The sequence below is a fragment of the Pituophis catenifer genome, unplaced genomic scaffold (assembly GCF_029215685.1).
Source record: "Pituophis catenifer annectens isolate HBS135680 unplaced genomic scaffold, rPitCat1.0.hap2 SCAF_1, whole genome shotgun sequence".
NCBI classification, from domain to species: domain Eukaryota; kingdom Metazoa; phylum Chordata; class Lepidosauria; order Squamata; family Colubridae; genus Pituophis; species Pituophis catenifer.
The window spans coordinates 127,136,596-127,162,482 of record NW_027256881.1 but is presented as its reverse complement, the minus strand read 5'-3'; the positions used below and the strand labels follow the sequence as shown (position 1 = coordinate 127,162,482).

The 25,887-nt window shown below is 35.1% G+C and overlaps 1 protein-coding gene across 1 annotated transcript in view; it reads right to left on the bottom strand.

The window, feature by feature from the left end:
* Window positions 1-25,887, bottom strand: part of CSMD1 (CUB and Sushi multiple domains 1) — a 1,157,523-nt gene that overhangs the window by 179,424 nt on the left and 952,212 nt on the right. Inside the window, exons 21-23 of the mRNA XM_070954938.1 lie at window positions 21,162-21,350; window positions 13,336-13,505; window positions 6,901-7,057 (exon numbers count right to left, since the gene is read on the bottom strand). Of these exons, the coding sequence (XP_070811039.1) occupies window positions 6,901-7,057; window positions 13,336-13,505; window positions 21,162-21,350 (516 nt within the window). The remainder of the gene's footprint in view (window positions 1-6,900; window positions 7,058-13,335; window positions 13,506-21,161; window positions 21,351-25,887) is intronic.

Below are 25,887 nucleotides of genomic sequence, written 5' to 3'. Positions count from 1 at the left end.
GTATTATTTTCTGCTTATCTAGTTTATGGTCAAATAGTTAATTCACTTGCAGTTTAAGATTTCTATACACTGTATATTATTGTTACTAATTAATTTATTTCCCAAATTCTGTGTCTCATTTCTTACTTACTGCAACCGAGTGTATAAGGTTATTCTTATTTGATTTTCAACACCATTTTAAATTTAAAGGTAACCAGCCAGACAACAGAGAATAATGTCACCTAATGCTGCAGTGACAAAACTTTCCAATTGGTTTTAGAAGTTTAAAGATAGGCCCAACTGCAGGGATGCCTGAGGATATATCACTTACTCTCCACAGTGACTACTGATATCATGGCAAGGAAAGTTTTAATTGGGAAAAAATACTCATGAAATTATTAAGACATATACGCACAAACACCAAGAACCCTGCAGCTGCAGATGTAATCTTGACTTTACTTCAAATTCAGAAATAATACTGAAGAAGTACACATTTTATTTTTTGCTCCAATACGTTTGTGTTTGAATTTATACACAGAAATCCTGAGTGTGTCTGCATTAATAACAATGGATGTTATAGAATATGCACAATTTTTATATCTTTCTCTATTTTCAAAGATGAAAAAATAAACAATTTAAGGTACAATGAGGCAAACTCCATAAATATGGTTACACCATGTTTTACAAATTTTCCTTGTGGTATTTTTTATATTTTGAAATGTCAGTGTTAATACCTAGGTTTACTTCTTAGTTATCATAAATTAACAACCAGCTCTCCAAAATGATTTGGGGAAAATAAAAATTGTAAATAAGCATAATGTAACTGATATTTGCTTATTACTCTCACATATAGAGAAACATGACATATATTGTGAGCTAGTTAAGCTATTCCAGTAAGGGAGGGAAAATTAATTTTTAGCACACACTCCAAATTCAGGACAACACTACCATGCTCTAGAATGCAGTAGTATATCAGGCAACAGCACAATCTATAGCTTAAATTAAAAACTCATTGAAAGCATTGGGCTTAACAGATCATTACATTGGTTTTACTTCCATAGGTTTCTCTAAAATTTCTCTACTCTGTTTGTTGATGTTAATATTTATATAGAAAAATGAACTAAAAACTTAAACATTCAGCTGACATACCTTATCTGCAAAGAAAAGAATAGTTAACTAGTTTGACTTGAAGCAGTTGAAGATAAGAAATATCCGATGGGGTACAGATGGCTTTTAAGAGAGGTTGGGGAGTGGGTTGCTCTATTATTAGAAGAATGTAGAAAACACCATGCACTGGTAAGAGTTCCAGTTTGCACAGCCTAAGCCCCCAAAAACCCAAAGAGAAGGAGGGTGGTATAGACTCTAAAAAAGAGTTGAGTTGCCAGCAGCATAGATCAGTTATCAGGTTGGCCAGAATATTACAGAGACTCAGGCTGTCAGCAGGAGTTCAGTGATAGTATGGAACAAGGTTTGGAGAAACTATTGTTCAGTCAACAGGTCAGCTGGCAGCAGGACAAAAAAATTTTGGCTGGTAAGGCAGCTGGTACAAAACACACACACAGACACACACACAGACACACACACACACACACACACCAGTAACAGCAAGAATAGGAGCACCAAAGCAAAAGAGATTTGGGGTAGCAAGTCAGCTGGGAGAGGATGATGTAGAAAACAGGAGTGGCAGGAAAGCAGCAAGAAGGAGGTTTGCTAGCAGATCAGTTGGCGCAATTCAAGAGCAATGGTAGCAAGAGTTACCTGGGATAGGGGAACCCTTGATTGCAGCTAATCTGATAGGGCAAGTTATAGATTGCTGGTTATTACCTTTAAATAGTTATGTCAGGGTATTTGAAAGAGTGCCTAATTTTATATGAACTTCCATTCTTAACGAGATCATGTGAAGAAGTTTATCAACAATTGCTGTGAGCTTGTCTAGCAACAATTCAAAGCACAACCTCCTCTACTGCCATCACAGTTTGTTTGAAATGCACTCACCGGACAAGAGTTTCAGGGCCTAATATCTTTATTATTATACCTTTATTTTTTTAAACCATACAAACAGGTATTTTAGATAACTGCTTTTAACTTGTTGATTAATTATTAATTTTATTTGTTTTTTTAATTTAATTGATATTTTAACAGCCTTTCCTTTCCTTTCCTTTCCTTTCCTTTCCTTTCCTTTCCCTTCCTTTCCCTTCCCTTCCCTTCCCTTTCCTTTTGTATGAAAACTCAAATAGTCAATGTTATTCCAAATAAAATAAAACAAAACAAATTACACTGAGATTTCTAGGAAAGACCAGATCATAAATCCTCCATGTCTGTAGCTTTGCTATAACATTAAAATGACAGGAACACTTGCTTTCTTTACCACCAATACTACTTGGGGGAGAAATATAGAAAAAAATATTATGGTATGTGATTATTTCAAGAAGGAAAAAAAAAACATTCTGTCATGAAAAAACTACATTTTTTTCAATAAGCCACATTTTTATAGAAGGTGAAGTATTTGCTTGACAATCAGAGTTTACTTTATTTCCATTATATTCTAAGAGTTTTCTACTGGCTTATATATCTTTTATATAACTATTTATACAGGAAACCTGCAGATTGCCATGCATACCCCACATGCTTCATCTCTACCCCAAACATACCAACAAATATATATCCAGACTACACTAAAACTGCATATTAACAAAGATGCTCAACTGATGCACTTAAACAAGGAATCCAGAAAACTGAACTAGCCATACAACAAGATTACCACACAAATCAATAGACCCAAACCGATTGCCAGGGAGGAGCTATTAGCAGAGAAACTGTGGAATCGGAACAACAGATTCTCGCTAGTTGTCACCTGTAGCTCACAGATCAAAGACATGACTGTTTTTTTATTCAACTGTTCGGTATTGTTCAACTGTTTGGAATCCCCACCATACATCTGAGATCAGTACAATTGAGCAGGTTCAGAAGTACTTCACGAAAAAAGTCTTGCACTCTTCTGTACACAATAAAATTCCCTATGCTATTAGGCTCGAAATTCTCTGTTTAGATAACTTAGAACTGTGTCGCTTGCGGTCAGACCTGGGTTTACATACAAAATTATACATAGTAATGTTTTTCCTGTAAATGACTTTTTCTGTTTTAATTGCAATAATACATGCACAAACAACCACTTTAAACTCATTGTAAATCATTTTAAACTTGACTGTAAAAAATATGATTTCTGTAATAGAGTCTGGAATGCACTACCCGATTCAGTTGTCTCAGCTACAAATTTTCACAGTTGCAGTCACAAATTGACTTCTGTGGACCTTACTTCATATTTAAGTGGTCAGTAGAGGGGGCATGCATAAATGCACTAATGTGCTTATCATCCCTGTCATTGTATTTTTATTCCCTTATTCTTGTTCTCGTTTTTGTCTGACAAATTCCAATAAATAAATAAAATAAATAAATGAATAATAAGGTTCGGCCATATGACGCTGTACTTTTTCAAGCACTGGATGGAAGGACCATACTTGCACCTATCTTGCAGCATATTATAGATGCTGGATAACAAATATTTTTTCCAAAAATCTTGCATCCTGAAAATCTTTTGATGTTTATGATAGACCCCTTCAATCTGAACAAAAATATAATTTCAGAAAAACTGTATCATGTGGGAATCTTGAGAAACATGAAATAAACTTTTAAAGACTGTTACATATTTAATTGCATAATGTTTCTAACATGCTGCATACATTCAATAGGGCTAAAAGTGTTTTCCTGCTGATTTTAGTTTTTACTCAGTGTTAGAGTACAACACCGCATCTCACTGCAGTGTCCAACCATAGTCAGCCAGCATTAATGAATTCCAGTTGTCCTGATTTCATTTTTCCATTGTGGTAATGTCCTGATAAAAACTTTCACCATGTTTATCACTGACTGCACTTAGATTTTCAGGAAGGAAATCCAAGTGTGAATGAAGAAAATGAATTTTCAGTGATATGTTGTACTTCCTGGTTTTGCATGCTGTCAACCAGCAGAATGTAGTTTGGTGCTCTGTAGTTGCCAAGAAAATTTCAGTGACATTCTTGAATGATTTTCAGGTGATCTTCTCTGGTCCCACTAACAAATTTTCGAACTGCTTGTCACTGATGATATATCTGATCTGTGGACCAACAAAAATGCCTTCCTTAATCTTGCCATCAGTTATTTTTGTGAAATATTTGTCTCAAATAATGAAAACTTTCACCTTCTTTGTTCATCGCTTTCACAAAATGTTTCATCAGCCCACGTTTTATGTGAAGCGGAGAAAAATAACTTAGTCCGGTCAACAAGCGGTTCATGTACCACATTTTTCTGTCCTGGAACCAAATTCTTTCAGAGTGACCATTTATTTTTAATGTAATGTGACTTGAGTGCATGGTTGTTCCATTCAAATAAGTAACAACAGTACTTGGTACATCCAAACTCCAATCCAAGGAGCCACTATTTTTAGATCTCCACAAATATTCCAGTTGTATTTGGTATACTGGATGTGCTTCAACAACAGTTCCATGTTTTTGTATGTTTATTTCATGTGTGCAACATAGCCACCAGGTATGGAAGGATTTACATTATTATTGTGTAAAAACAGAAGATTTCTATAAACAGTATATGATAGGTTAAATTACAGGTTATTTTTGTGATTAGCAGTGATTAGCAAAAATATGTAAGATACTCAAAAGTGTTCAGGAAGCAATATCTTTGTTATCCTGTGTAACCACTCAACACAAAGCACATTTGTATAAGCAGAAAAAAAACAATAGGACAATAATGCCACTTTTAGAACCAGACCTTACTTAGAAACTTTTGAAAAAGGAGAAATGACCCTGAGAAATTCTGAATCCTAACTAATTTAAAAGAAGGAATTCTTAGCCCTCACCATACAGTAATATAGGAACAAAATTTAATTTATTACGTTAATGTATCCTGCAATTTATAATGTAATGTTTTTCTTTTAGGGTGTCTGAAATTATTTCTATGAAAGACTTAATGAATAAAATAGAAGAATAAAATGTAGTAAAAATATTGTCAGCAAACTTTAGCTTTCACGCTTAAGTTAGCTCTATGATTAACAAAACCAAGATTTCTGAGTTTTAGGACTTTAAGAGAAAAAAAATAAAATAAAAACAAACCCAAAAATTAGATCTGCATTGGAAACATGCTGTTTTCTAAAAAACCTCAAAATACTCCAATGTCAAGTTCAAAGAGTGACTTTGCTGTTGCAGCCATTTTTGCTTCTCAATTTGCCACAGAATCAAGGGAGGAGGGAAAATCAGGTTTGGAATGCCAGTTCCAGGCAACAACAAGAGATCATCCCGTGGGAACCAAATTCATCTAATCAGATGGTCAACAAAGACTTGGAAGACTTTCTAAAACAATATTCAGATACCTAATTGGACAATGTGACCTGTACTAGTGGGAAGGAGGGGAGAAACTATTCTTTAACTATAGAAAACCGTGGAAATTAAGCAGAGCTGGTTTTGCTTTCATGTTGTGCCGAAATGATGTATTCAATAAAGCTTTGAATTAAGAATTTAGATCGTCTCGTCAAGTGCTCGCTGGGTTGGGTTTATCAATCGGAACCCTGACATCCATATTATATCTCACATAACAGAAGAAAAAACACGAACCTTATTAGACCAAATAATCACTTCTAAGAGAGCACTTTTTTTGGTGAGAACAGTATAATGAAAAGAGTTAATGCCAATATCCTTCATTCTTGATTACACATCTGAGCTGTCTGCTAGTGCTATTTTTTTAAAATAAAATCTAGAGAGAAATAGATTCAAAATAGCAGAGTTGAGGGATAATCTTCACACATTCCCTCAAAGAGCAACTAATAACAGACAATTTAGAATTACTGTTGTAGTCATTAATAATTATGGTGAACAGTGTGTGTGTGTGTGTGTGTGTGTGTGTGTGTGTGTGTGTGTGTATTCTCATTGTGCCACACAATACCTTATTAATTGTTAGGTTGAAAAGCTGAGGAGGAAAAAGAAGAGATATTCCATTTAGACTAAAAGCTTTCCAAGAGAACTAATCCATTTAATAGTTTTCCAGCTACCTCATCTGCACTATGTTGAACTGTTTGGAAGAAGATAGAATAAAAATTTATTCTGGAAATGAAAATGACAAGTACCTTTTTTAAAAAATAAAAGTGACTGGTTTGTACTTTGAACAAATATTCTCATAACTTTTTGCCTGATGGTAGAAGGAAATCTACCATCAGTTTTAATATTGAGCCTTTCTTCTATTTTGATTGTTGAAGCTAGAGACCAATGAACCCCAGTAACATTAGCATTGCCAAAATACAAATATTTATTTTAACAGAACAGTATAATATTAAATATTCAATTGTATAAAACCTACACATACATTACAAATCTACAGGTAATTACTGTATTTAACAAGGGTTGATACATAATCTTTTTTTTTTTTAGATTTATATCCCACTTTTTTATATATGCAACTCAAGGCGGTGAACATAACTAATACTTCTTCCTCCTCTTATTCTCCCCACAACAACTTTGTGACATGATTTGGGCTGAAAGAGAGTGACTGGCTCAAAATCACCAACTGGCTTTGAGGCCTAAGGCAAGACTAGAACTTACCGTTTCCTGGTTTCTAGGCCATCAACTTAACCACTGCACCAACCTGTCTCTCTCTTTTCTATTTACATTGACTGTTATGTTCACAAAATAATGCACTGATATTGGAAATTATTTTTAAGCATTATCTTTAGGATTCTCTTTTTCCAGAATTGAAAGGAATTAAGAAGCAATCTCATAAACACAGTAGGTATTAATAATAGTTCTTAGGATTTTGTGTTAAACTTCGCTCATAGCTCAGTTGCTTTTTTGTAACTCTGTTTTTCCCCGTTCCCCTCTTACTTACTTGTATATGTGAGGTGAAAACCTTGATCTGTATCTGATCCGTTACTGTTAAATTCTATCCATAAATGGTTAGATGTGCTATTGAGAATGAGTTCTAGTAATTCCATTTTTGTAAAAGTTCCCAACAAACGTGATGAACTGTCTTTTCCATCATATATCTATAAAATAAAATACAATAAAGTTTAACATATTTTTTAAAAAAACTATTTTAAAGCTATTGCAATCTAACAGATGTTCATGTACAATTAACTAAAAACCATCAAAATTTCCAAACAAAACATTGGAAAAGAGAACAATCCTTTTCATTGCTTGCCATATACTGGCTATGCAGCTCATTTACATGATAACACATTACTTCCCATCCAGCCATTTTTTAAATAAAAACAAGTTTGTATTTATGGCTCAGTTCCTTGTTATTTATCAATTCCATCTCCTTCTGTCTTCAGAACCCACTTCAGAGTTTTTGTTTCAAAAGTTTGAAAGTGCTACATGTCATTTTTGTGAAAATGCTTTTTCTAAACACATTGATGGGGGAGTGGGGTTAACATACACCAGTCTGATCACCGCTAAATGAATTAAAAAGAATTGAAGCAGAACCCTGGCAAAAAGCACCAAGTTTATTTTTAGTATTGGATTAAGAAACTTGAATTTATTTTTAATATCCTTAATTCATGCTATGCTTTTATAATGGCTAAAGTCACATAGAAGGAATGAAGACTTGAACTTCTGAACAGTTATGTGGGGGTGGGGTGGAACTAAACTCCCAAACTAAGAACCACACTGACCTGAATGTTTCAATTATATGCACATATCCAAGATCATTATTTGAAATGAGCCAATTTCTCTTTGCCCTGATTAAACATTTTTAAACACTTCTTAATTTCAGTTGCAAGAACATAAAATAGAAAAGTACTGGATAAAATAACTATATCTATAGTTCCATTTTGATCTTCATCTGACAATCAAAGCTGGTCTATGTTATCAGCAGATTGGAAAGACACTTTGGATACATTTGTACAGTATGTACAATTTTGACATGTTTCTTATCAGCCAAATTTTAAATTAAAAGTTATGCCTTCCTTTGCAGGAAAGAATCTAGGTTCTAAACCCTATTACTGCTGAAGTTCACACAAACAAACAGAGAGAGAAAATAATACATACATGAACGAACTACTTTTGAAATCATTCTTCACAAAATTAGTCCATAAATAGGAACAATGTTAAAATAGTTTTATGCGGCTGAATAAAAAAAAAATCACAAACTATTAAAATATTAGGAATGAATGAAGTATAACATGAAAATTTCTCCTTATAATTTATTCACATAATGTTAAGGAATTTTCTTATACACAAGATATTTATCTGATGTAGGTCCCAATGAGCCAGGTCTACTTTTGGATATCTGTGTATTATTTTGTTGTGCAGTCTGGTTCATTTTTCGTATTTATATTCATATATAATTTCTGTGCCATTTCCTCATTATTCCAAACAAAAATTTCTACCATTGTAGAAAACACTGCCTTGCTTTGCCTTGCTTCTGTATCCCTTCCCCACCATCACAAATACATGAAAGCGTCAAGAGCTTTTCCTGCAGTGAATGTACTGGACAAATCAATTCTAAACAGATAATTCAGTGATTCTATAGGTACTTTAGTGCCAAGACATAAAGGGCATTACACCCGCTCCTCATTTAGTGGCTGAGTTCCATTCCAATAGCCAATTCCAAGTGAAATGGTCACTAAGTGAATAACAGAGAGAGAGACCCAAAGGTGCTTTTTAGGAGGCAACGGAACTGTCTTGTTTTTTCTTTCTTCTTTGAAGACATTTCACTTCTCATCCAAGAATCTTCTTCAGCTCTGACTGGATGGTGGGGAATGGAAGGTTTTATACTCCTTGCAGACAGCTGGTCATTTGCATTCTTTTAGAGAGTCGTTGAGGCCACTTGGAGGTTTATCTGTGTCCTCAGGGTCACTTGAGTAGTGCAAATGGGTGTGGAGCCTTCTTGGCTGCAGGATGTTTCTGCCCTGTGTCCAGTCACTGTTGAAGAGAGGCATAGGGCAAGGCCGTTGGGGATGAGTCTGTGTTGTCTGCATCTCAAACGTAAGTGCAAATGGTTCCTGTAGTCTGCAATTTTTCTGGAAATCATTCATACTCCCACACCATTAGAAAGGTGTTCATCCCAAAGTACATAGGCAAAAGTCTATGGAGATTCTGTCATCCAGGTCATGGTTGTACCAAAGATGCTTTTTCAGGCGGCAACTGGACTTTCTGGGTTTTTTTGTTCTTCTTTGAAAACATTTCGCTTCTCATCCAAGAAGCTTCTTCAACTGTCTGCATGGAGTATAAATCCTTTCATTCCCCACCATACAGTCAGAGTTGAAGAAGCTTCTTGGATGAGAAGCAAAATGTCTTCAAAGAAGAAAGAAAAAAACAAGAAAGTCCAGTTGCCTCCTGAAAAACCACCTTTGGGACAACCATGACCTGGATGACTGAGAATTTCCATAGATTTTTAGGGAGGGAAAGAGGGAGAAGGGGGCCCTTCAAAGATTACTGGTTGCTGCCATCTCATTCAAATAATTCTCCACACCGGCATTACTGTCAGTGACTGCATTGCTGTAGATGCATTACATTTGTAAATGTGCATAGTGCCTGGAAAATAATTTATTACCATTTAGTACCATCATATTTGCAAATGGTTGCAAACCAAGGTAACAGCTAAATGAGGTGAGAGTGTATAGAATCACCACAGATACTTCGATTTGCATTTAGAAACCTATTGGCAGCCAGCACAGTGTAATATGCTCTTAGTACAGTGGTGGGTTACCCCCGGTTCGGACTGGTTCTTGCGAACCGGTAGAACCGGTGGGATGTCATCATAGACGATCTGCGCATGTGCAGAAGCTTGGAGTGTGCATGGCCGAAGCGAACGCGCGCATGCGATCCCGTTGTGAACCGGTAGTAAAGGTAAGTAGAACGCACCCCTGTCTTGGTGGTTAACACATACTGCACCCAGGCGGCCACATTTTGTACCAGTTGTAGCTCCCAGGTGGTTTCCAATGACAGCCCCATTTAGAGGTCAGTGCAGTAGTCCTGTTGTGTGATGACAAGACTTGGAATTATTCTTATCCTCACATGTTAGAGCTGCAACTGGCTGACACAACCTTGGAGATGGCCTTCTCCTCCTCAGTCATGAATGCATATTGAAGTTCCAGTCTAGAATTAGTACAGGAGGTGTAAACTTAATTGTTAAATTTATTTCTCTGCTCATTCCCACCTCAAAAAAGAAGAAGGAGGAGGAGGAGGAGGAGGAGGAGGAGGAGGAGGAGGAGGAGGAGGAGGAGGAGGAGGAGGAGGAGACTCTAGACATCTTCAAAAGGTTAGGACAACAAAATAACAATTTAAAACATTGCACAAATGGTCATGTCAGTTGGGCATGATGAAACACTCTAAGACTAATAATGACCATTCAGATTCAGAGGTGGGTTGATATGATTTCCTGGCCTTGTATCTGAGGAGCTAGGTTTTTAGGGTTTTTTAAGATGATGGCTGGGGTGTAGATATACAGATTTCAAGGAAAATGTTATTGCAGATGGTAGGTGCTGTGAAACAGAAGGTATACTAGTATGGACTAGTACAGAGCTCCCCAACTTTTACGGCTTTGTGGACCATCAGAAGGGGGGGATGGCCCCACAAATGGAGCACACATACACGGTCACCCACTGCTCACACGAGTGGAGATGTATTCATGCATGGTCACTCGTCACTTCCACAGCCCACTTCTGAAAGGCTCAAGGCCCAGTAGTAAGCCACGGCCCAGAGGTTGGGGACCCCTGGACTAGTATACTAGTCCATATTAAAAACAATAGCATTATTTAAATATCCTTGAATGTTAGATATTGCCAATATTTAAAGCTTAGTTGGGAACAGTTTCAATACCATAAGGGCCTTATACTGGTCTATGACTATAATAAAAAGGGTCAAGTCTAGCTGAGTCAGAGAGACTAACTCAGCAACAAAGACAATAAAGGAGAGGTAATTGATAGTGGACCAAAACAGACAGATCTCAGATGGAACTGAAGCTCTGTAAGAATGTTATATAAAATGTAGGTTATACAAAAAAAAGAAAAGAAAAGAAAAGAAAGAATATTAGAGAGCTATACTTTTTAAAAAAAAAACAACATAGGAGCTAGTATTAAATAAACCATAGGAGTAGTATTAAAGTTCAGAATATAAATGAATGAGTAAAACAGAATAAAATGTATAATCTCAAGAAATCTGCAAATAAGCTAGACTATTAGGAGGAGATAAAATCTACCATGGAAATCACTGCAAGAAGTTTTGAATTATGCCTTTCTATAATTCCAGTTATTAAAGTGACTTTACTGTTTCTTTTCTTTTTCTTTTTTCTTTTTCTTTCCACTTTAATGGGATTGGAGTTTATAGTAATGAGGGAAAGAAAGCCACTCTTGAGTGCAAAGATTTTCAAGCTACAGATACCCTTCAAGTTTCAATGGCAATTAGGATCAGATTATACAATATGTTGCTAAGTCACGTCTTAAACTGTGAAACCACATGGCTGCATCTCTTAATGACATACGTTTGGGCAGTCTTAGTTGCTGTTGTTACCCAGAGATCATATGAGTGGTTAAGAGAGAACTGTAACTAGAGTTCTAGGAAAGCAGCGTGACAGGCAAGAGCTATAGGCAGGCGAGAGGTATGCTGTAAGGGTTCAAGAGCAGGCACTAATGTGTGCCAGTGGGCCAGTGAGGGTCACTACAGAGCATAGGATAGCAGGCCTCCATTGGAAAAAAAGTGGTGAGAATGACCTGTGGCTTCCCTACTGGTTTCCCCATTGACTTTGCTTGTGGGAAAGTGGCAGGGAAGGTTGCAATGATGATAATCTAACTTTGACTCACTGTAACATTGTAAAATCATAAGTTTGGTACCCAGATGCTCAGCTTGTGATCACATAACTGTGGTGCACTGTGATGGCTGCATTTTTGCAGACTGGTTGTAAATCCTTCTTATTCAATGCTGTCATTAATTTGAATGGTTGCTGAATAAATAGTCATAACCCAAGAACTATCTGTACATGTTATTTTCACTTTCGCAATGTTTCTGTAATTTTCCCAGGAATCTTTTGATTGAGTTTCTCCAGTTCTACTATTTTTCAGTCTCTCCAGTAACTCTGCCTAATATATTAAAACACACATATATATGCATTTCTCAATAGCACTAAAATAGGCAAGGGGAAGGTACTGCTTATAAGGATAAAAGACAGGGAGAGCCATATTATTAACAGTTACAAAAATATAATTATTAATGATTATAATTAATAGTTTGCAAGTGGGGTAAATGTATTAGAGAGAAGACTAAATAATTGGAGGAGGATCAAGTAAGAGTGAAAATGAGAAAAAAGACCTTGTATAAAAATGATCACATGTCAACAAATCTATATCTTTCTTTCTCACAGAGATGCAGATCCGCAGCCATTCCTGAAAACCTATTCCTCTCCCGGCTTTTCTAAATTTAGGTTTCCTCTCTTGACCCTACATTTATGCTGTCCCTGTTGACAGCATGGGTTTTTAATCTAGACAAAAGGAGAAAAATATTGTATGACAGATTATGGAAAGTAGGTAAGTTTCTGTTTCTCAAATTTAGCAAGGAAGTCAGGACAGAATAAGTTATTACCCAGTTGGCTTGGGGCTATTAAGTCTCAGGAGCCTTGCTTTCATAACAAAATGAGAGAAAGAAATACCTTGAGGAAAGGTGGGTATACATTTAACTATTTAATGGTTGCTGTCTTTATACTGGAATTTGAACAGTGTATATATTGCATTGTTCAGAATGACTTTAAGGTGCCTGTCCGGTTTTTGCGGCAAGCAAAATATTTTGAGGCAAGCTATAAATATTGTAAATAAATAAATAAAAAAGATAAAGCAAATATCAAATGTCAGTAGGACAAGGACTGAGAAGCTAGATTGTACAGTTATTTAAATTACTCCTTAAATTATAGGTTTTTTTTAACTTGTTACTCTTCAGATGTATTGGGATAACATATCTGAAGAGCATCAGAGGTTCAATCTTTGGAGAAAGTTTGTCATATGTACTATATGATCCAAACATGGACACACTGAAGGTCAGAATGAGACAAAGTCACATATAAAACAAGTTAAAGTTAACTTGGATTTACAATAACAAATGTCCTAGCATTTCCTTTCTTTAAGTCAAGGTCTATTCAAGTGGAATTCCACAAATCACCAATTCAGGACTGTCCCCGAATCTCAGAACTGATATTACCAAAAAACAAAAAACAAAAAAAAAAAAAAAAACAAAGAAATTTGATTTCAAGTACTAAAACTCAGAAAATATGCTGAAATAGGATTGGATGGGTTGTATTATTGCTGTGTATGTGAGTGTATGGTTTAATATTTACCTTAACAGTATCACCATCGTGCAGCTTAAAGGTTCTGGCTCTTAAGTGGATGCCTTTCCCAGGTTCAGTTTCAATTTTATAGATGCATTCATGGTTGTTGTCATAGTTAGATGGAAAATTTGGTGATAGTAATGTTCCTTCATTCCCAGATACACTTGCTCCACATTCAGCTAAATAAAACAGACATATTAATAAACAAAAATGATTAATTATCTGTTTCAAAAGTTTTTTTTTTAAAAAGTGAATATTTTCAAAACTATAAAATATATTTTCTGTATGTAAGAAAAGTATAAGTAAGGTAAGTATAAAATGTCATTTGCTAGTAGTTTGCTTAGAACAATTTTTTTTTTACTATTTGACATTCCCATTACCACTTTCTTATTAACAAGTTCCTATATTTAGATCAAAATTAATTGAATCTTTGTATGTAGATGGTTTTCCTGCTGTTTCTTTTCTTTTCCAACTGCATTTTGTCTCACTATACTCTTTAAAGCAATGAAATTAAGGAAATATACACATAAAAATAATGTTAATGAATATACATATACAGGTAGTCCTCAACTTACAACCATAATTGAGCCCAAAAGTTTTGTTGCTAAGCAAGACATTTATTATGTGAATTTTGCTTCATTTTACAATCTTTCTTGCCACAGTTGTTAAGTGAATCATTGCAGTTAAGTTAGTAATAGGGTTGTTAAATGAATCTGGCTTCCCTATTGACTTTGCTTGTCAGAAGTTGTCAAAAATTGATCACATGACCCCAGGACACTGCAACCGTCATAAATATGAGTGAGTCAGTTGTCAAGCATCTGAATATTGGTCACGTGACCATAGGGATGCTGCTATGGTCCTAAGTGTAAAAGACGGTCATAGGCTTTTTTCACTGCTGTTGTCATTTTGAACAGTCACTAAACAAATGGTTGTAAGTTGAGGACTCCTATAATTGTTTCTCAGCATTCAAGAATAAGTAAACAAAGAGTAAAGATGACTTCCTTCTATTCAGCTTTAAAGAAGGGCTAATAGTGCAGAAAAAAGCTTTATTATTATTAATAATAATAATAATAATAATAATAATAATAATAATAATAATAATTCCTTTATTGTCATTGTACATCATGTATACAACAAAATTGGTTTAACCTCTACTGGTGCAATCCATAACAGAAAATACAAGACAACGTAAATTATATAAAGAATAATTCTTATACAAGTAATTGGGGAAAAAAACCTAGTCATACATTTCCATATGTATATGGAGTGATTGTGATTGTGTTTAGGAGTCTGACAGCCCTGGGTAGAAGCTGTTTTTAAACCTGCTTGTCCAGCTGGCTATACTTCAATGTCTTCTGCCCAATGGTAAAAGTGAAAAGAGACACTGGCCAGGATGTGAATTATCTCTAAGTATCTTCCTTACTCTGCTGAAACAGCGAGACCTGGCGATGTCATCCAGTGGTGTTAGAGGGCAACCAATGGTTTCTTGTACCGAACTGATCACTCAGTAGTGCCTCTCTGTCCACAGCTGTTAAACCAGCGTACCATATAGTATGTGAGGACACTTTCTATCATGGACTGATAGAAAGAAATCATTAGTTCCACCTGATTTTTCCGCAGTACTCTAAGGAAATGATGTCTCTGTAGAGGCAGAGAATGGCTGGCCCAAGGTCACCCAGCTGGCTTTCATGACTAAGGCACAACTTGAACTCACACTCTCCCACTTTTTAGTCTGGTGCTTGAACCACTAGATCAAACTGGTCTCAGTATCAAAATTAGTATACAACTTCAATTCCAAACATATAAAGGACTGAGAATGGATGGCAATAATGTAACTAATTATACGATTTTAACTAAATGTGGAATGAATTTATAATCTGAACAATCCATATTCTGGATTGTCCCCAAATTAAGGTTTGTTCCATGCTGCCTGCCCTCTGTGATTTCCAACTTATTAAGTTTGACTAATTTAGTAAGTTACTATGCTGTCTACCTAGTGGAACCAAGAAAACGGGCCTTCTCTGTGGCGGCTCCCTCCCTATGGAATATCAATCTCTGGAAATAAGACTGGCTCCATCTTGATATTTTTCCAGAAGGCCTTAAAGACATCATTTTGTCAGCGGGCCCAGTGACCTCAGATTGACACAGATCATGTGGCTGGTTTGATCTTGTTTGTTGCTGCTGCATGGGATAAGGAGTTTACAGGCTTTTGTACTATGGATTTTTTATTTTGTAAACCACCTAGAATCACTCCATGCGAATGGGACAGCAATGTACATTTGTTTAATAAATAAATAAATAAATAATAAATCTCTTTCATTGATAAATTCCAAAGATCCTTTTTTAGGCAGAAAACATTAAAATAAGGACTGATAAAAGCTACAATACATATCTGGCATATGAATAATTACAAGATTGAGATGGAATGTACAGGAATTAGTTTATTATTCTTTCATTTCATCATGTATGTTTAGATAATAGGTTATCAGTTCATACTTAATTCCAGTAATGTTATTAACCCTAAAAAAATGACAGAAAAAAGCAACCTGCATTAATATCATATTTGGGTAAAATTAATCTAAGAAATATATTCTGACTTATTATACTTTTTCAGTTTTAGCATTCTAATTAATTAATTAATTAGTTAATACAATTAATTAATGCAATTACTTCTTGCAAAAACTCTTTATATTATCCAATATATCTATTATAAATACCAAAGAGCTATTTTTGAATAAGAGAGCTGCTTCAGGTAAAAAAAAAAAAAAAAAGATTTGCCATTTTTTCGAAGAGTTTAAAAGGTAATACAACAAATTAAAAACATCTGAAACTACTAAGAAATGTATTTTAACCCTGAAAAACATGTTAATACTTTGTAAAAGTATTAACATTTTATTAAATAAAATATTAAGATAAAAACAATTGAAATATTAGAAAAGTAACAAAGAAAATAAGGCAGAATAAGGCAGAAAATAAGGCAATAAATAAGCAAAGAGGAGAAAGAAAGAAAAGATTAGAAAGAGTCAGTTTCTAAATTTTTGGACAGCAGTTTTAAATGGATTTATATTTTACCCTTCCTAAGGTTACATCATAACTTCCTACTTTCCATAAGCTACCTTTTCTAATCTTCAAGCTCATAAACACACTTTCATTTTTCTCTTTTTTCATCAAAAAGTCTATAAAGGGTTTCTAGTTACTAATAAATGTACCTACTGATCTTTCTCTAATCAGACAAGTTAATGTTGTCATCTCTATTGGTTCTGTCATCTTCATCAACCAATCTTCCAACGTGGGTATTTCAGAGTCTTTCCATTTTTGTGCATATAATAGTCTCGCAGCAGTAATCATATTTAAACATAATCTTCCATGGCTCTTTTCATGAAAGTAAAATTAAAAGCAAAGCTATGTACATCCAAAAGGATAAAATCACCATTATGTTTGGAAGTATTCCATTGAAACTGTAGAGGAGCATTTGCTAACATATTTTTTTAAAAATCCAGTGGCCTTCATTTTTTTTTAAAAAACACAGCAAGATAACACTGAGTTAGAATGAAAGGAGATAGTCTTCATTGTTATTTGGTAGAATAGACTATGCTTTTGAATCTTTTAGTTAAAAAGAGAAAGGTATATTTAAAATCTTATATCAACTGAGGGCTCTGTGGTGGATTAATTGGCGTGTGGCATAAAAGAATTTTTTAAAATTAATTATTGCTTAGTAATGCAACTTCCTTCAAAGACATGGCTCATTCCTTAGTTTCAAGGACTTGATTACTCTGATTAGCCACATTCAAGCCATTGATTTCTAAATTAACTGAAGCACTGAAATTTGAAGTTATCTTAGGTTCTAGCTTTGATAATGAGCAGGCTTCACTTGTGAAACAACTATTAAAATGACCTATGTATAAGCCCACCATTGTAATAACTGATTCAAACAAGATCAAACGAAGCTGAAAGGTACAACAGAGATGTCAACATCTAAGATACCTTAGGAGGTATTTCCTACTTACAAGAATTTCTAGTACTAGAAGCTGAAGTTAGATTAGTACTCTGGTAATTACCAAGCTGGAAGACTACAGGTACTGATGGAATACCCACAGTAAAATGGATGATCAGGGACAAGGGCAATATAAAGGTATAAAATCAGAGGCTGGGAAATTTAACTCTGGCTGAATCAAAGCAATCTCAGAACAGATGCTGTTAATTGGGCAAATAGGAGAGAGAAGTTTAGGGTTAGGGTTAATGAAGCTAACAGTTCTTGATAGCTATTTGAACAGAATAGATATGCAAAACCATATTTAACTCAGCATTCCCATCCTCTTATTGAGGGTTAACATATACTGTCCTGTACAAAGTAAACTGGTTTGATGGTTTGATGTTTCAATTTTCAGCTCAACAATCCATCAGCCTCATTCAGATAAAAGATGCAAAACACGGAGTTCAATGGTACATCTGCTATGACCAGTTGTACCCCATCTCTTCCCAGACCCAACTTTTCACTTTCTTCCAGCCATTGCCTCTCTTTGCTTAAGAGAGGCAATGGCTGTACCATAGCCACTGCCTTTTCTACCTCTTGCATCTCTTTCCACTGCTCCAGTTGGTTGCTTACAGGTCTCTCTTCCTATTAATTTTAGGTTTTATTTGTTTCCCACCTTTTTTCCCTTTTCTTTTCTCCATCCCCCCTCAGCTTTCACATCTAGTCGCTACCCTTTCCCCCTTCACATTTACACTGACATGTCTACTTCCTCCCCCTACTTCTTATGTAATGGGGGTTTTACGTCTTCCCTTATTGCTTTGCAGATTTTCCCTTCCCTCAGCTCATAACTCAAGAGTACTTCAACCATCCTTTTCTTTCAGCCATTCCACCCCAACATCCAATAGTATTTGGAGTCATAATCTCTGAGGGAGATGGATGTGAACATTTTTTTAAAATAAATAAATAAATAGTACTATGTAAAGGGCGTAAGGGTTGAAGGATGGAGCTTATGAATGAATGGAATAATGAAGTCCAAACAGCCCTTCCATATGAGGTGCAGATTCTGAGGTAACCTGAGGCAAAGAGTGACTTCCTTCCTCAAGAGGCCACTGGGAAAACAGGAGAGGATTGAAGGGGAAATCCTCACCCTGACCTGGGTTGGACTACTAAATGCAGAAAGGGAAACCAAATACACAAACTTTTGGAAGTAGCTTGGCCAAGCTGAGGGAGGCAAGTGTTAGAAGGTTACCAGTCAACTGAAAGAAAACTCAACTTCATTAAAGGTGCCAAAAGGAGATATGCTTCCAACCAGCCTATACAAATTGAAAAAGAAGATAAAAAGAAGATGAAAAAAAGATGTCCATGGAGATTCTCAGTCATTCAGGTCATGGTTGTCCCAAAGGTGCTTTGCTCCCGGTTCGGACCAGATCACTCTATCCGGTAGCGATGGCAGCGGGTGGTTCGGAGAACTGGTAGCAAAAATCTCTGCCCCTCCCCACCATGCCCAGCTGAGCTGCATGATCATCAGAGGCTTTTTTTTTTTTACTTTTAAAAGCATTTTTTCTACAACCTCTTCTGACGAAAAAATGCTTTTAAAAGTTAAAAAAAAAGCCTCTGATGATTGCGCGGCTCAACTGGGATCGTCAGAGACTTTTCAAAGCATTTTTTTCTGCAATCTCTTGGCCAAAGAGGTGGTAAAAAAAATGCTTTGAAAAGTCTCTGATGATCCCAGCTGAGTTGCCTGATCGTCAGAGACTTTTCAAAGCATTTTTTTGCAACCTTTTCGGCTGAAGAGGTTGTAGAAAAAATACCTTGAAAAGTTTTTTTTTTTTTAAAGTTGGCCATGCCCACCCAGTCACATTACCCCACCACCACCAAGCCACGCCCACAGAACCAGTAGTAAGAAATTTTACATTTCACCCCTGGTCTAGGGGGAGCCAATTTGAGGTTTGTTCTAATGTTTTCTTCATTCCCTGGACTTAAAACATGTTCTTGAATTTGTTTCTGCATTATAATCTAAAGTCATCTCTATGGCTCTTTATGTTCTGTTTGGAATGCCAAACAACAAGTTTGTAAAGAATTGACCTGTTTAACTGACAACAATGGATTTCACATAATCAATTTTTTTATTTCTCTTTTTTAAAAGCTACAATAAAAGTTCTAGTTAATTGATGTAGTTTGCTTTGATAATGTCAATCACTTATGGAAGAAGGAAAAAGCTCAAAAAACAATTTTCTACAGGCATATCCACACTTACCCATAGTCCGATCATGTATATTATTCATATTACCTTGACTCTTAATTGAGTTCAGAAAATCCTGTCTCAATCTCCAACTTAAGAAAAAACACCTCCCTTCTTATTGCCCTATTTCTAATATCTTTTAATGCTGCCCTTGCCATGAACATTATAACAGCACAATAATTATAGCTGTTGCCTTATAAATGCAAGTTGCTTGTGTGACCCTTCAGAAATCTTTATTTTCATCAGTTTTTTTTTCCCTTTCCCTGAGCTTCCTATTTTACCTGTGCTTGGAAGAAAGATGAGGAGGAAAAAAGCCTATTTTCCCCTTTATCCATCACCTGAGGTAGAAAGATTTCACCCTCAACTCCCAAATAATGTATGAGCTTTTGCAGAACTGGAGGTGAAACCCTTTGGTGACAGGAAAAATGATAAAATGGTACACTGAGTCATTAAAAAAATATAAAAAGATAAAGAAATAGAATTATATATATTATATTATATATTATATATATTATATAATGAAGGATAGATAGATAGATAGATAGATAGATAGATAGATAGATAGATAAATAGATATACAAATTACCGATGTAGCTCTATTCACAAAGCTCAAGTTGCATGACTTGATTTTAGTGTACAGTTTGTTATGTATAGTTTGTTTTTAATGTGTGTATGTTGTATATGTATGTTTGTTTATCATTAATAAAAAAAGAAGAAGTTCTCAGCAGGAAAATAAAGGCATCACAATTTAAATCTCCTGATATTTACAGAAAAAAAAAGAAATAGAATTTAGGGAAATATAGTAATTAAAAAAGTTTCTGGCAAGTTTCACACTAAAACTTCCCTTTTGCAAGTGTAGATTTATAGTGATCGTTCTATTATGCCATTTATGGAATAAGTCTAAAAAGACTTATACTATACGCTATAGTATGCATTAATTCATCATAAGAATGATAGTAAAAATGTTACAACATTCATTTATACACACACACACACACACACACACAAATAAAGTTTGGCACAAGATATTGATAATCCTGAAAGAACAGAATTTATAAATTAGTAAATATAATCAGTACTATTTTTCTGTTTATAATTTATTTACTTTTTGAAAAAAGAGAAAGATATATGCATTCAAACTCATATATAAACTTACACACGTGTTAATTACTTCTGAAAAAAAAATAGAAATGTTCAACCTAACAATTAATGTGAATTGTTGGGTATATTCAAATCAAATTTTGTTTATGAAAGCTTCTATACCCTGGTAAATAATATGTACAATCAAAATTGAAACATTTATAGACTGCCATTCCTTAATGTATTTATTGTCTATGACCATTTCATGTCAGAAAAACAGCTATTTGTACCATAGTTATTAATTTAACTATTATTTTTAAGATAATTTTAAAAGTATTACTTAATCAAATAAATCGTTATGATCAATAACCAGAAAAAAGAATTTAAAATCATTTCCTGAGTAATTTAGCAAACTACAATGTAATGTATACATCAATGCCACATAAATTAATGGGGTTTTTTTTTCACACCTTTAATTTTTGCCCGCTTTATGTGCCAGAAACAATTGGATGAATGAAATGAAAGCATGTGACCACCTACCCACACACCTTGGCAGAGGTGCACTCCATACACGACGGCCACCACCCAGACAGGTCAGCTTGATCGCACCTTCCAAACGATATCCAGGAAAACAAGAAAATGTCAGGGAATCTCCAACTTCAAAATGAAAGCCTATGCGTCGACTGAAGGCAGGAACTCCAGGGTCATCGCAAGGCTCCAGGTCATATTCTTCCAACAAGAAACCAAAAATAAAGATGAAACGAAGTATTCTGAGAAAAACCATCTTGCTTCCCCCCACCACCCAGTGCAAGAGGAACTTAGACCTCCCAGAACAATCGGTTAAATTGTACAATGATTTCAATATTGAATGCAGAGATATTTGCTAAATGTATACAAGTAGTCCTCGACTGAAAACCGTACATTTAGTGACCTTTCGAAATTATGCCGGCGCTGAAAAAAGTGACTTATGACTATTATTCACATTTATGACCATTGCAGCATTCCCATGGTAACAGGATCAAAATTGAGATGCTTGGAAACTGGCTCATATGGTATTTATGACAGTTGCAGTGTCCCAGGTTCACGTGATCACCTTTTGGAATCCTCTTACAAGTAAATTGATTGGGCAAGCCAGATTCGTTTAACAACCGTGTTACTCACTTAACGGCTGCAGTGATTCACTGAACAGCTGTGGCAAGAAAGGGCGTAAAATGGGGCAAAACCAGGGGTGAAATGCTCCCGTGATGGCGGCGGGTGGTTCGGAGAACCAGTAGCAAAAATCCCTGCGCCCCCACCACCACCACCATGGCCAGCTGAGCCGCACGATCGTCAGAGGCTTTTTTCTTTTTACTTTTAAAAGCATTTTTTCTACAACCTCTTCCAATGAAAAAATGCTTTAAAAAGTAAAAAAAAAAAAAAGCCTCTGATGATCGCGTGGCTCAGCTGGGATCATCACAGGCTGTTCAAAGCATTTTTTTTCCTGCAACCTCTTGGCCGAAGAGGTGGTAAAAAAAATGCTTTGAAAAGTCTCTGACGATCCCAGCTGAGTTCCCTGATCGGCAGAGAGGCTTTTAAAAGCATTAGAAAAAATGCTTTGAAAAGTTTTTTTTTAAAGTTGGCCACGCCCACCCAGTCACATTACCCCAAGCCACGCCCACAGAACCGGTAGTAACAAATTTTACATTTCACCCCTGCGCAAAACTCTCTTAAAAACTGTCTTGCTTAGCAATAGAAATTGTGATTGTAATTCGATGATTATCTGTACCTACTTTCCTATTATAAATAATATTATAACCAAAATCTCCACAAATAGCAACAGCTGATTGACCTTGTCTAGGTCTGAAATGTTAAGCTGGATTGAACCTCATTAGTACTTGAATGAAAGAATCTCTGTGTTCATTAAGTAGTCTACATGGATAGATTGGTTAGTTTTAAAATATGAGTGCTGGTTTATTTTATTTTCTTATAGTAAATAATGTGCATACATATTATTCCATGTATATATGGGATTATTCCCTATGTATGTATGTATGCATGTATATACATCCAAACACTGGAGTTCTCAATATGAATCACGATGCACCTTTGCTTGTTTTTATATCACTGCTATTCATACTAGACAGCTAGATCCATACTGCTGTCATGAAAACTACAAAAAGGGGCCAGGGAGTCATCAAAAGTCAACTTCAAGTCTAAGATGCTTTTAATTTACTCAGTTAAATGACAAACAGCATAGGGTATACAAATGAAAAAGAAATATTGCAGATGTACATAGGAACGGTGTAACCTTGTGTCTCTTGTTTCAGCATAACATTGTACGGAATATTATAACATGGTCATGTGCTAGAAAGCAATAAAAGAAGAAATGCATCTTTCCAAGAAAGAAAAGGGAAGGAGATGTCCCTTAAGGGCATTATCTTTTTTCTTTATGTAGTAGCTGACAATGGAACCAATGGTTTGATTTAGAGGAAGAAGCTAATGAAAGAAAGTGAAGTTAAAAAAACAGGCCAGATCTGGCAGGAAGCTATGGAGGAAAAAGAAAAAATCCTAGAACAAATTCCTCCCATCCATCCGTTCCTCTGAGCAAAACGGTTGGGTAGCAAGTTAGGATGCCGGCGACTATTGTATGCTTAAGCTTTCTTTCTCTTACCTAGTCGTACCTAGTTTTAGAAAGAAGTTGAGAAGCCCTGGTCTCCGGGTTTTCTCTACTTTATTTAAATAATAATAATTAGCTGCATATAGATTTAAGCATATACAAAGAGACTAATCATGGGAAATTAGGTGGAATGCATGGGAAATGGAAAGTGGGCACATTTGCTTTTTCTATCCTGATTTCCATACAGACACAAACACACTGATGCTCACGAAACAGTTTATTTACTACAGTGTCTTGCAACAATGGCAACCTGAAGTCTGCTTTTCTCTTTCGTTTGTTATACTGCTCAATGCTGTTGTGTGACACCGAATCTAAAGATGAAACACCTACTGGAGTACTTTTCAGAATGCTAATTGTTGTATTGGCATCTGAATTAGACCAGCATTTGCCAAGAATGAAACAAACAAAAAAATAAAGAATTCTGATTTGGTGTTAAGGAAGGAAACCGATATTTTATCTGCTAAACTACTGCAATGACTTAAAGGATTACAGTGTTTGCCTAAAGAGTGTTGGTTAGTAGCTGACAAAAATATATCAATAAATGTCCCTGAATTTTAAACATTTTCATGGCAATATACCCACCCACCACTATTTTCTTCAAGGTTTTCCTTCATCTCTCTCTCGCTCTCTCTCTTTCTCAATGATAAATCAGTGTGAATTAATTTGCATGTGTAGACTCATCTTACTGCATAGAACTGCAGTCTTTGAAAGTCAAGCCGGTAGGGAAGTCAAAATAAGTCTTGCAGAATATTTTCCCCTGATATATTTTTGTAGTCAAGAAAAAAAAATTGTTTTTATACAGTAAAGCAGGAAACATACAAACACAAACACATAGAGAAAACCTTATACATTGCTTTGTAAATATAATGCACTGATCCTAGCAATGGTTAGTAAAAATATGTGGTGAAATATCAAGTACAAGTGAAATAGAATATTTTTCTACAACCTTAATATGTTAGAAGTGTGCTATGATCCACAACCCTTGAAATAAGAAATCAAGTGAATTTGCCATGCAGCAAGGTTTTCTGCACTTCTGATACACTTATTTCAATATTATCACCTTAGCTTTTCTGTCTCTTTCTGGGGTTCCACTAGTATATTTGGCCAGTTAAGTAGATAATAATCAATTGGTAGATGATTAAAAAAAGTAGTGGCAGAAATTTACAAATCCATAAAGTAAAATGCTAAGTGCAAATAGGCTGTGAAAAAGGTGGCTTTAGTGAGATTTGTTTTGGTGTTATGAAGGATTTCACTTTTATATTGACAACTTCTTTTCTGGGAAATCTCTCCCAATACATTTTTCCTTTTAAATCTGATGGTCATTGAATCTCTTATCCATGAATTGTTTCTTCTACTTTCTTACTATTTGTATTATACTGATGTTATGTTAACCTGTATTCACATTGTTTCAAGATATAAAAAATGCTGAAGCTCTCTTTGACCATTTTTCCTTCTCTCATCTGCTTTTCTAATATATGTGTCTCATTTTATTTTCTCACAATCAAATCTGCAGATGGCACAATACCTTGATCTATGTGCAATTATTGCAATTATCGCAAAACTTCAATATATTATTATATTCATTACAGTTCAGATGTAACAATGCATTTATCTCTGTGTTAATTAAGTAATTTAAATGGACAGATTGGTTATTTTTAAAATAGTAGTGCTGGTTTATTTTATTTTCTTTTAGTAAATATTGTGCGTAAATCTTATTTCCCCAAGTAAACACCAGCACTCTTGAGCCTAACTTCAATATCATATTGAAGTTTTTTTAAATTTTATTTTCATTAATCTTTTTTTGATAATGGAATTAGGCTAATGTGAGAATATAGGTAAATCAATACAATGCATTATTCCTGGCAATAAAATTGCTACTTCTACATAATAAAACAGAAAAACGTCAACACAGTTCCCTTGGCAACAGGAATGCATTCAGAGTGAGGCACTAGTAAGGCTTGTGAGTTAGTAACCAAGTTTAACTGACTAGGAGAAATTGTCACATTCATCATATGATCTTTGAAAAAAGGATCACACTGTGTAAAAGCCATATGCATATCTAAAAGCAAAAATGCATCCGGCCATGATTACAAACAGGCATGAGGAAAATGGCAAAACAAATGTTTTAAAGGTATTTTTTTCATCTGTTCAAAAATCCATTGGCTTGTCTCAAAAATGTTGTGCTTCTGACAAACGGACATAGAATGAATTGCAATGTGGTTTTTCCCAAATGGTTTTGAAAGTCATATGTTGAAACTAATTGAAAGTTCCATCTAAGCTGGATAAGACTATAATATACTATCAGTAGTGTTCTCTCTTTAATTTTTCTGATCTTTCTTCCTGATTTTTTATACTCTACAGAACTTTTATACTCTCCAGCTCTAGCTCCCCTTGTTGTTAATTTTTTCCCAGGCACAATTCAATAGCTCCTATTAAACCCTAAATGTCTTGGGGTCAGGATGCATGCAAAGTCACTTTCTCCCATACCGCTCTTTCATTGCAACCTTCTCATGAAGAAGGCATGTGGCTGATTGTAATATAATATAGAACTTTCCAATAGCTTCTTCTATATTGATAGCATAGGCTATGAAATGCATATATTCCCATTTC